The sequence below is a fragment of the Sorex fumeus genome, unplaced genomic scaffold (assembly GCF_029834395.1).
Source record: "Sorex fumeus unplaced genomic scaffold, SorFum_2.1 ptg000063l, whole genome shotgun sequence".
NCBI lineage: Eukaryota > Metazoa > Chordata > Mammalia > Eulipotyphla > Soricidae > Sorex > Sorex fumeus.
Window position 1 is genome coordinate 61,629,387 of NW_026606120.1, and position 13,276 is coordinate 61,642,662.

At 45.0% G+C, this 13,276-nt stretch overlaps 1 protein-coding gene across 1 annotated transcript; it reads right to left on the minus strand.

Annotated features, from left to right (window-relative positions):
• Window positions 1–343: 343 nt before the first annotated feature.
• Window positions 344–1,279, minus strand: LOC130035964 (olfactory receptor 4D2-like). Its single transcript, XM_056127908.1, has one exon. It carries the CDS (start codon window positions 1,277–1,279, stop codon window positions 344–346), a length of 936 nt encoding a protein of 311 aa, XP_055983883.1.
• Window positions 1,280–13,276: the final 11,997 nt, after the last annotated feature.

A 13,276-nucleotide genomic window follows, 5' to 3' on the forward strand; every position in this document is an offset into this window, starting at 1 on the left:
GGAAATAATTCAGGGATTTTTTTCACTATACAGGAATCATTTCCCCTAGCCTCCTCATTGAGTCAACTGCACTATAAAATACCATTCCTTCCTAGTTGGGAATATGGGTAATTTGCTTAGTTTCAAAACTCACTCACTTCCATAATGACCCTCACAACAAATCCACCAAAAGAAAAGAAAACAATGGTGTGCTCTCATGCTCGCTCTTTCTCCCTTTCCCTCCCTCTCTCCTTCTCTTTCTCCCTCTCTCTCCCTCTCTAGTTCTCCTTCTCCCTCCCCACCCCCTCTCTCTCCCTCCACCCTCCAAGTAGAAAACAAAGCCAAGGAGAAGTGACCACTCTTGTCACTCCCTCTTACGAACCATACAGCGCTTCCCTAATCTTTTCACTGCTGCCTGCATCTCCTGGTTCCTCAGGGTGTAGATCATGGGGTTAAGCATCGGGGTCATGACTGTATGACTGATGGACACAGCCTTGTCCATGGAGAAGGAGGTAAAGGGCCGGGCATAGAGGTAAATACTGGGGATGAAGACCATTGACACCACAATGATGTGAGTGGTACATGTGGAAGCTGCCTTCTTTCTCGCCTGCTCTGAGTGCGACCTCAGCAACACTAAAATGACCGAGTAGGAGACCAGGAGAAGAATGAACCAGATGATATCCAGCATCCCACTGTTGCAGATCATGAGGAACTCAAGGACTGCAGTGTCTGTGCAGGCAAGTCTCAACACTTGAGGCACATCACAGTAGAAGTTATCCAGGATATTGGGGCCACAAAATGGTAAAGGGAGCATCAGAACCAACTGAGTCATGGAATGAACAAAGCCTACCATCCATGCTGTCACCACCAGCCCCACACAGAGTTGAGTGTTCATGATGGTGACATAGTGCAGAGGCCGAGAGATGGCCACCAGGCGGTCATAGGCCATCACTGAGAGGAAGAAGACCATGGCACCCCCCAGAAAGTGGAAGAAGAAAAGCTGAGTCATGCAGCCCTGGTAGGAGATGGTCTTCCTCTCAGATAGGAAGTCCACCAGCATCTTTGGGGCCGTGACAGAGGAGAAACAGAGGTCTAAGAGAGCCAGGTTTCGGAGCAGGAAGTACATGGGCGTGTGGAGCCTGGAGTCTGAGATCACTGTGACCATGATGAGGATGTTCCCCACCACAGTGGTGGTGTAGACAGACAGGAACACCAGAAACAGGAAAAACTGGATCCCCCGAGTCTTTGAAAATCCCAGGAAGACGAATTCTGAAACCCACGTGAGGTTCCCTTGGTCCATGGTGTCTTCCCCATACACCTACAGAAAATGATCCACAGACATAGATGCATGAAGTCACCAAAGTGTCCTGTTAGTGCTTTGGACTCCAGAACCACATGACCCAGACCCATCTGAGGGGCCTCTTCATTGGCAGACCATAGCTTCAGCTGCTGATTAAATGGCCTTCTCTCTGGACAAGGCCAGAGAGAAGACCATTTAATGGCCTTTCTTCTTTCTCCCTGTTGGAACAGGAATTTACAGTTATGGGAAATCTGAAAGTCACGCAGAGACATGTGCAACCTCCAAGCCTTCGTGCAATGCACTGTGCTGATGGGGAGACCTTTGGGGTCCTACAGACCTTGAGTCAAATTTCAGGTCTCCTATTTCCTTTCGATATGGATGTGGGTAAGTTTCTCTGAGTCTTGGTGCCTATCTCTTTGATGTGGGACTACAAACATTTCTGTATGGGAGCTGGGGAGATAACACAGAGGGTAGGGCATTTGCTTACCTGTGGCTAATCCGAATTTGAGCCCTGGCATCCCATATGGTCCCCAAGCACTTCCAGGAGTGATTCCTGTGCACGGAGCCAGAAGTAACCCTGAGTATCCCTGGGTGTGGGACCAAAACAAAAATAAATTTTTAAAAATAAAAGTGGTTTAGTAAGAAACTTCTTAGAGATTACTTGAATGGCATATAAGTTTCTTACAACAGTGCTGGAATAACACAGGGCAGTCACTCTCCCCTGCGTAGTCTCCTCGTTTAAAGACACCCTCCCTCCTCCTGTCTCTAATACATTTCTCTCTCATCACTTTTCATCAACAGTAAAAGCATCTTGTTAATGTACTTTTATGTACCAATGTTTTCATATTCAGAATAATATAGGAATTTTTTTTGATCCCAGAGGTACACATCTGGATCTTGTCATGTATCTGTGCCTTGCTGTGTTCCACTATGCTCATAGCTAATACTGTTGACTGCTTAGGGGGGTGAGTAGCTACAAGCTATGACCCCACCCACTCCCCACCCAACAATGTAAGGAATCGCTTACTGATTGAAACTAGAACACACATCATGTGTATGCTTAGACAAGGTAGCGTTGGGGGGAGACATATTATCAGATTAATAAATATATGAAGGGGATCCAGAGAGTTCCTCCAGAAGGAACAAGCATTTTAGAAGATGTTACTGAATGAAGATTAGAATATAAAAGGAGAAGTGAAATAAAGAGAAATTGGATAGACCAAGGAATGAAGAAAGATGACTAAGAGGAAAACAAGTAAAGAAATGAAGGAAGGAGAAATGGAAAGGTGGCAGAATGGAGAAGGGAATGGAATAAAGGTGGTAACTGCAAGGGAGAAAGAGAGAAGGTGCTGGGGTTAAGGGTTAAGTGACTCCCCACTTGCCCAGGTCAATGTCCATCTTCTTTTACCTGCCAAACTATAATCCATATAATCTTTAAGTTACCCTAATCATGTCCTCTGCTTCCATTGGCTTCCACTCCTATCCACTTTCTATATAGATATCAGTGGAATATTTTTTAAATGTCTCAAATCTGATCATGTTACTCACATTATACTCTTTTAATAACTATCTCATGTTCACACTTGTTTATTCTCTCCACTCTTGGCAAATATTTCTGGATCCTTCTTACCACTGATCTCCAGCAGATGAAAGAGCCCTGGTCTCTCAGCTCATAGCAGGGAAGAGGCTTCCTGACTTACATCTTCTTCAAGATCCTTTTCCTGAGACTACAGTTTCGTAGCCACTGCCCATGCCTCATAGACACTGCAACGAGTGTGACCTCAGGGGAAGAGGAATTATCCTTGGGGAGAAACTATTGGACTGGGCAAAGGAAGCAGAGATGAGCCACTTGCCACTGGGAGCAAGGGAGCAGTGGGAGTTATTAAAAAGTTTCTAAATGTCTCTGGGGCCAGATAATACATCAGGTAAGGCATGTGCTTAGCACATGGCTGACCCAGGTTCAATCTCTGATATCACATATGATCCCAGGGGTCCCACCATGAGTGATTCCTGAACACAAACCCAGAAGTAATCTCTGAGCACAGCTAGATGTGGCCCAAAATCAACAACAAAAGTTTCTAAATTTCTCAAAAACACATAATCTTCAGAGATATTTCTTGGGAGCCAAATATAACAAGAACAGTGAAAATTTGAGAGATGTGTATGTAGAAGGTAGAATTGTCTAGTCAAAATCCTGAGGAACAAAAGTCTCTTCAAAAGAAAGAGATTATTGGGTAGATGGTGCTGCCAGCAGGTCAACCTGTACCTGCAGGGTGAATGCATCAGCAGCCTGATGGCGCCTTTGCTTCCACAATCCAAAATCGCCACCATACCCGGGACCTGACTCCACCGTCTCAGGATGGACCTCACCAAGGTATAATCTGCTGAAAATTCGGGTATGTGGGTTTTGTGACTGAAATCTCCAGGCTTTCTTGGGGTTGGGATCGGCTACCTCCCCCCACCTTCCTGTACTTCCAGAAGCCTCGACAGTCACATCCACACCCCCAAAGTGGCCACCCAATTGAAAAGCTACTCCAGCCTTACCGTCCTAATAAAAATACTTAATACCCTGAACAAACACCAAGACCTATTAGCATCTATATTTCAAGCCATAATGCATAAAAGGAAAATGAAAGAGAGTGAGAGAGAGAGAGGGAGAGAGAGAAAGAGAGAGAGAGAGAGAGAGAGAGAAGTGCCTCCTGCTGAGGGAGGCTGGGGGTGTGGGATGGGGTTTTGGGAGATGATGGTAGGGAAACAGAGGAGATTGGTGGTGGGGTATGTACACTGGTGGAGGGATGGATGCTGGATCATTTTATAGCTGAAATCCAATAATGAACAGCTTTGTAATGATCTATCTCACGGATATCCAATTTAAAAAAATTTTTTAAAGTAATGTGGAATTCATGCCCAATTCAATCAGCTTAATCAATGGCTGAATAAATAGCAGTACTCCTACATTTTGAAAAATGCCGCTGGAGTGATAGTATAGAGAGTAGGGTGTTTGCCTTGCATACAGCAGACCCGGGTTCAATCCCTGGCATCTCATATGGTCCCCCAAGCACTGCCAGGAGTAATTCCTGAATGCAGAGCCAGAGTAGCCCGTGAGCATCGCTGAGTGTGACCCAAAAAGCAAAAAATTTAAAATGGGAAAAAAGGAAAAAGAAACAGACTATGACTTTTGAAGAAAACCTTGGGGATGTCCTGGGGAGACTGCCCATGAAGGTACTGGCAGAGAGACAAATCCACGCGGGTTCTGGGGCCGAGACCTCCAAGCCTACTCGGATTGGAGTTGAGCATCCTCCACCCAGATCCTCCAAATTCCAGTAGGCGGGGGTCACACCCACCACCTGGCCCCCTGGCGCCGTGTAATCCCATCAACGGCCAAGACTCAGAGACTATAAAATCCAGCTCCCGGATGAGAACAGTGCAGTCTTCTGCCCCCACGCCTGGCTGTTCCTTGCCGGGGCCCCTTGGAGGGGAGCGGGTTGAGCTTTCCTCCCCGCCCCGACCAGGCCTCCGGCAGCCGAAGACCTCCAGGACCAGCCACCACCATGCTGAGACCACTTTTCGCACACATGAAGGTACTGGCAGAGGGACAAATCCATGCGGGTTCCGGGGCCTAGATCTCCAAGCCTACTCGGATTGGAGTCGAGCATCCTCCACCCAGATCCTCTAAATTCCAGTAGGCGGGGGTCACACCCACCACCTGGCCCCCTGGCGCCATGTAATCCCATCAACGGCCAAGACTCAGAGACTATAAAATCCAGCTCCTGGAACCACATCTTATCAGGACATCTTTTTATGACATCTTATTATCTCATTCCTACTTTGGACAAACTTGCAGGCTATCCAATGTAGCCTGCCCACAGGGCAGAGTCTGGCAAACTCCCCGTGGCGTACCAAATATGCCAAATACCAGTAACAATAATGGGTCTCATTCTCCTAAAGAGCCTTGAATATAATCTCAGGGCTAGGATGAAAGAGACGTTACTGGGGCCTGCTTGAGGCAATCGACGAATAACAGGATGATGAAATGAAAAAAATGAAAAAATTTTTTTACAGTTGTAGACTTACAAATTTTTGTGCTTTGGTTTCAATTATACAATGATCAAATACCCATCCCTCCACCAGTGCCCATTTCCCACCACCACGGATCCCAGTATCCCTCCCATCCCCATCCCCCCATCCCACCCTGCCTCTGTGGCAGGGCATTCCCTTTTGTTCTCTCTCTCTTATTGGGTGTTGTGGTTTGCAAAAAAACAATGGGTGACAATCATGTTTGGTCAATAGTCTACTTTCAGCATGCTTCTCCCATCCTGGGAGGATCCTCCCAACACCCTTTATTTGGTGTTCCCTTCTCTATCTGAGCTCCCTTTCCCCCTAGCATGTGTGGCTGACCTCCAAGCCATGGAGTAAAATTCCTGGTACTAATATCGGCGGCCATTCTTGGGTGTTAGTCTCCTATTTTGTTACTTTGTGTTCCCCAGATGAATGCAAACATTCTATGTCTATCCCTTTCTTTCTGAGTCATTTCGCTTAACATGATACTTACCATGTAGTACCACTTGTATGTAAATTTCATGACTTCGTCTTTTCTAACAGCTACATAGTACTTCATTGTGTAAATGTACAAAAGTTTCTTTAACCAGTCATCTGTTCTTGGGCACTCAGGATTTTTCCAGATTCTGGCTATTGTAAAGAGTGCTGCAATGAGCCAACAAGTACAGATGTCACTTTGACTATACTTTTTTGCCTCTCTGGGATATATTCCCAGGAGTGGTATTGCTGGGCCAAATGGAAGCTCAGTTTCTAATTTTGTGAGAATCGTCCATACTGTTTTCCAAAAGGGCTGAACCAGTCAGCATTCCCACCAGTAGTGAAGGAGGGTCCCTTTCTCGCCACATCCACGCCAGCACTGGTTGCTTTTGTTCTTGTGGATATGGGCCAGTCTCTGTGGTGTGAAATGATATCTCATTGTGGTTTTGATCTGCATCTCCCTGATGATTAATGATGTGGAGCATTTTCTCATGTGCCTTTTAGCCATTCGGATTTCTTCTTTGTGAAAGTTTCTATTCATTTCATCTCCCCAATTTTTGATGTTGGATGTTTTCTTCTTGTGGAGTTCAACCAGTACTTTGTATATCCTTGATATCAACCCCTTATCGGATGTGTATTTGGCGAATATCCTTTCCCATTCTGTAGACTGTCTTTGTATTTTGGTCACTGTTTCTTTTAAGGTGCAGAAGCTTCTTAGTTTAAGATAGTCCCATTTGTCTATTTCTGTTTTCACTTGCTTGGCCAGCGGCGTGACATCTTTGAAGATACCATTAGCTTCTATGTCATGGAGGGTTTTGCCAATTTTTTCCTCAATGTACCTTATGGATTCCGGTCTGATATTGAGGTCTTTAATCCACTTTGATCTTACTTTTGTACATGGAGTTAGGCAGAGATCTGAGCCCACTTTTTTTGCATGTAGCCTTCCAGTTTTGTCAGCACAATTTGTTAAAGAGGCTTTAATCAAGGCAAATTTAATCACTTAATCACTTAATAACAGTAACGTCTCCATTTGTCCCTGTCGCGTGCTAGTGTATCCCAATGGCATCTTCTCGTTCTAGGAACACGAAGAGCCTCAAACCTATCGTTCATGATCTTGATGAAGAAGTCTGACCATCTGGTAGGTGGGAGGCCACGCGGTCTCTTGACATCCCGTGGAATCCAATCAGTAACAGCTCTAGTCCAACGGTCGTCTTTAAATCTCATTACGTGACCAGCCCATCTGATTTTCGACACCTTGGCAAATGAGACAGCGTCCCTGATCCTTGATCGTCGACGGATGTCAGAACTCCGGATTCGTTCTCTCATTTGAGTGAAACGTGATATTCCAAGCATAGCTCTTTCTATTCTATTCTTCTTTGGGAGACCTGAATGGCGTTCTCATCTTGTTTGCGTAGGGCCCAGGTCTCTGAGGCATATGTTAATGCAGGAAGAACAGTGGAATCAAAGAGATGTGCCCAGAGCCGGAGGTTCTTCGTCCTCTTAGCTATTTCTTCGACGTTCTTGAAGGCGTTCCAAGCCGCTCTCTTCCTCCTGCGCAGCTCGGGTGCCAGGTCATTTGTCATGTTGACCTCTCGACCTAGGTACACATAGCTGCTGCATTCGGAGATGGTCGTTCCATTGAGAGCGAATGGGGCGTCAGGAACAAGGCTGTTTCTCATAAACATTGTCTTCGTAAGATTCAGCTGTAGTCCTTCCTTTCCACACTCACGGTCAAAGTCGGCCAGCATTTGTGCCGCTTGGCTGATGTTTGGTGTTATTAAAACAATGTCATCAGCAAAGCGGACGTGGTGTAGTTGCCGACCATCTATCTTCACTCCCATTCCTTCCCATTCCAGTCGTCGCATGATGTTCTCCATGACATTGGCAACTATCGCCCGATCTGCCTATTGTCTGTCATCTACAAGTTGTTCACTCGAGTCATCCTAAATAGGATTGGCAGAACACTAGATGAAGGACAACCATGCGAGCAAGCAGGGTTCCGCAAAGGATTCAGCACCATCGACCATATCCACACGATAACCAAGCTCATTGAGGTTTCTCGGGAGTTCAAGATGCCGCTCTGTTTAACGTTCATTGATTTAATCAAGGCAAATTTAAAAAAAAAAAAAAACAAGAGTTGGTGAAAATGTGGGGAATAGACAACCCTTATATACTATTAGTCAGTATGTAAACTGGTAGAAAATATTCTGAAAATTACTTTTATAAAAAAAATGGGTATGAAGAAAGTAAATGGCCAAAAGTTAGGTATGTGGGAGACACACCCACAAACCACCTCCAGCTCAGCTATATAATTGGAGGCAAGGTTTCTCTGGTTCCTGATCGAACTGCTTAATGGCCATGATCCCAGAGTCTCAGAGACAAATCTTGGAACCCAGCAGCTTATGGCAGAGATGCATCCGGTCCCCACAATGGGTTACCGGCACCAGGCCACCCCAGGTGGGAATAGGTTTTGTGCCTTGGCCTGTTCCCCCTGGCGGCTCGGTGGCCGCCATCCTCTAGAGGCCATTGGGCAGTCAGGTTTGGGCCGGCAGTGATGAGATACGCGGGGCCTCATGGGATGGGGGTGGAGCCGGCCCTTTCCTCCCTGCCCCAACAAGACCCCGAGTCACCACCCATGAACGGCCTCTCTGGCTCCTGATCAAGCTGCTTAATGGCCATGATCCAAGAGAGTCAGAAACAAATCTTGAAACCCAGCAGGTTTTGGCAGAAATCCCTCCAGATTTAATTGTTAAAATTTCGGAATTCCAAAATCACACAGCCACTACTGTGGCTGTGCAACATCATATGTTATTCATAACCAGCAATAGAAAACAAATTGTCTACTATTGCCTTTTCGGCAGATCTGAGTGTTGGGGTAAAATCCTAAATGATAATGGTGGGCCTGGTGTCGAAATACTGGATGTAATCAAAGTAGATAGAGAATAATGTGGAAATCATCTGCCCCACAGGCAGGGGAGGGTATGGGATGGGGGGTATACTGGGGGTTTTGGTGGTGGAAAAAGGGCACTGGTGAAGGCATGGGTGTTTCATTGTATGACAGAGACTTAAACCTGAAAGCTTTGTAACTGCTCTCACAGTGATTCAATAAATAAAATTATAAAAAAGGGGGGAAAAAGTAAGGTGGAGTTCATGCTCAATTCATCAGCCTAATCAATGGCTGAATAAATAGCAATAGTTCTACATAGGGCTGGAGCAATAGTACAGAGGTAGGGTGCTTGCCTTGTGCACAGCCAGCCCAGCCAAGCTGGGTTCGATTCCTCCACCCCTCTCGGAGAGCCGGGCAAACTACCGAGAGTATCTCGCTCGCACGGCAAAGCCTGGCAAGCTACCCGTGACATATTCAGTATGCCAAACACAGTAACAACAAGTCTCAGAATGGAGACGTTACTGGGCCCGCTTGAGCAAATCGATGAACAACAGGACAGTGCTACTTCTACATAAATAAATAAATAGATAGATAATAAATAATGGGTATGTAAATTGGTGCAACCATTTTGGAAAATACTATGGTGCTTCCTTACAAAACTAAATATAAAGCTATGGAGATACTCAATGAGTTACACTATATAATTTTTGTGCAGGAGTCCATGTGATTGGATAGCCCTCCAATATTATAAAAGATGAGCACTAAGAGGAGCATCTCAGTGTGTCCATCTTGCAAGTATCTGGTCATGAGTTTAATTTCCAATGTCCCACATGTGCCAAATGCTGTCCTAGTGCTCTGATGTCCGTGAACCCAAGAGATTTCCAGCTCCATTTCAGCCAGGTATATATATATATGCACCACAAAATGGGGTACAACCCCTGGCAAACACCACAACTAAAATGATGTGTGAGGGGTGGGGGTTAGGTGGTGATGGGAGGGAACCTGGGGACACCGGTGCTAGGAAATGTACATTGGTGGAAGGTTGGGTGTTAGAATACGGTATGACTGAAATCTAATCATGAATAGATTTATAAATGGCTATCTCAAAGTGATTCAATTTAAAAAAAGTTAAAAAATAAAGTAAAACAATATGTGAGAACCACAGCCATGAAGAGTGACTCTTAGTGAGCACTGTGTGAGTAACCACAATTACAGCAGGTGGAGCCCCTGACCGTAACCAGCATCTCAAATGTTCCTTAATGAGTAGTATAACCCCTGGCCATCATGTATGCGAGCATCACAACCTGCTGTGCAAACCCTGGCAGAATGTGTAGTAGAAGGATATAAAATTGATGAAAGACAAAACAAAAAAGCAGTAAAGACTGGTAATAGAACTAAGGTTTCCTGAGGAGAAGGTGAGTGGAGGGAGGGAGGGAGAAGGGGGGAAATTAATAATATAAATATTTAATGATTCAGTGATACCACTGCTGGGTGTTTATCCAAAGAATAGAAATGCTAATTCAAAACGATGTATGCACTCTTATTTTTTGCAGCTTTATGTATCTTAGCCAAGAGACGATAGTAACCCATTGACGGCTGAATGAATAGAGCACATGTGAGATAGACTGGGGGGGTCGCTGGTGGAGTCTGGGTTCAATCCCTGGCATCACATGGTCCCCTGAACACCACTGGGAGTGCCCCTTCTCCAAAAATATTTGGCATATAATCTGTATATATGCATGTGATATTATTCAGCTACTAAAATGATTAAAGCTTGCTATTTCAACAACATGCATGAATCTAGAAGGAATTATAATAAGTAAAATATGTCAGATAGAGAAAGGAACAGAGCAGATGATTTTGTTTGTGTTAGAATATGAAAAGTCAAAGCAAATGAACAACTGAAGCAAAACAGAGTTAAAACTTCATTAAAAGAGTAGATTGGTAGGTACTAGAGAGGAAAGGGTTTGGGGAGACAGGTTAAATGGAGGAAAGGGGCAGGTGGAGGTGGAGGAGTGAAACTAGTTTTGGTGGTGCCCAAGATTTTCTATAGACCAAAATGAAATTATAATAGTGCATGCTTGAAGCTATGTTATAAAATAAAATAAAACTAATGAAATACAAAAGACAATAAGTATCTGTCAGACTACACTTATTCCAATTACAAATTATTAAATGATTGTGGGATACAGATAGAAGGAGCTTCTGTAGATACTCACTGAGACAGCTCAGGATCGTTGATAAATAATAGTTTCCGTCTTGTGGTGGTCAATTTTAGGCTCCAACATCCTCTAGATATTGCAGTAGAAAAATTTTGTAGATATAATTTATATCTATATTCAGTTTATCTTAAATAGAAGAGATTATGCTTTAGAATTGGAGTTGCCTAATTTAATAACTTGAAATGACTTAAGAGAATTTTAAGAAGGTGAAATTCACAAGTGCTGCTTCAATTTATGCCTATAGTTCCTGGTGGCCTATGCTTGAGATTAATTAGTTAACTGTTGGTCTCAGAATCACACAGGCCACTTCCTTTCAACAAATAAATACATTCTTATATGTATTGTGTGTGTGTGTGTGTGTGTGTGTGTGGAGAGAGAGACAGAGAAAGAGAGAGACAGAGAGACACAGAGAGAGAGAACAGATCTAGTCATGTACCACTCTTGGCTCAATGCTCAGGAAACCATACAGTGCCAGGAATTGAACCTAAGACTACTATGTGCAAAGCACATACTCTGGCTTATTAAGCTATGTTCCTGATCTCTGATACACCACTATTTTTTATTGCAAAGAAGAAATCATCTATTTTTTTGTTTGGGGGGCCACACCCAAAGATGCATGGGAACTACTCCAAGCTCGGTGTCATTCCTGGTAGTGCTCTGAGGACCATGTTGAGGTAATCATTTAAGAAATGTTGACTGAGGCTTCCCCCACTCGCTCTGAATTCTTACACTTTATGCCTTCTTAAACTTGAACTCAATTATAAATGTAATTGCAATGGCACGATCACGATCACAATCATCCTGCTGTTTGTCCATTGCCTCGAGCAGGCCCCAGTAACGTCTCCTTCACCCTAGCCCTGAGATTTTTAAATGTGCCATATTCAAGGCTCTTTCAAGGTTAGGAGAATGAGACCCATCATTGTTACTGGTATTTGGCATATTGGGTACACCACGGGCAGTTTGCCAGACTCTGCCGTGTGGGCAGGTTACATTCGGTAGCCTGCCAGGTTGTCCAAAGTAAGAATGAGATAATATGATGTCCCGCGGCCACAAATGCAGCTGTGTGCTTCCGAGAGCTGGGATTTATAGTCTCTGGGGTCTTGGCCGTTGATGGACTTACACAGCGCTGGGGGTCAGTTGGTGGGTGTGACCCCTGCCTACTGGAGGATAGAGGATCTGGGTGGAGGATGCTCAGTCCCAATCTGAGCAGGCTTGGAGATCTCAACCCCAGGACCCGCATGCCTTTGTTCCTCTGCCGGTACCTTCATGCGTGTGGAGAGTGGTCTCAGCATGGTTGTGGTTGGTTCCGGAGACTTCGGCTGCCAGGGCTCTGTTCAGGGCAGGGAGGGAAACTCAACCCGTCCCCCTCCAAGGGACCCCGGCAAGGACAGCCAAGCACAGGGACAGGACACTCTGTGCTGCTTTTTTCCGGGAGCTGGGTTTTATAGTCTCTGGGTCTTGGCCATTGATGTGATTACACAGCGCTGGGGGTCAGTTGGTGGGTGTGACCCCTGCCTACCGAAGGATGGAGGATCTGGGTGGACGATACTCAGCCCCAATCCGAGCAGGCTTGGAGATCTCAGCCCCGGAACCCGCATGCCTTTGTTCCTCTGCCGGTACCCTCATGCGTGTGGAGAGTGGTCTCAGCATGGTTGTGGCTGGTTCTGGAGGTCTTCAGCTGCCGGAGCTCTGCTCGGGGCGGGGAGGGAAACTCAACCCGCCCCCCCCCAAGGGGCCCCGGCGAGGACAGCCAGGCGCGGGGGCAGGAGCTAGGAATTTATAAAACTGAAAAACAGAGTATTTTTTAGACCAGAATTAATCTAAAATAATTTACAGATCTCTGTCAGGAAATGCAAAGATAACCTTTTTTTTAATCCTGTGTAAACAAAATTACTGAGGAGCATCATTTGATATAATTACCCAGCTGGTAAGGAATTGGATGCCTATTATTAATTTTTAAACGTTGATGGAAATTTTTTCTAAAAAAAAAACAAAAAAAGGTGTATATAAAAACAGAACAATAATGGGTCTCATTCCCCTGACCCTGAAATAGCCTCCAATATGGCAACATTGGGAAGGATGAGTAAGGAAAGGCTGCTAAAATATCAGTGCTGGGACAAATGGAGATGTTACTGGTACCTGCTCGAGCAAATCGATGAACAATGGGACGACAGTGATACAGTGATACAGTGATATAAAATTACGTTACTGAATATCTGAGTGCCACATCTACTGTGCTAACTGTTTCACATTTACCTCACTGATTCACACAACCCTGTGTGGATCAGGGTGTGTATTGAGAGCCAAAGAAGGAGAGGTTTAATGGTAATCCAAAAGGAGCCCCCACCTGCA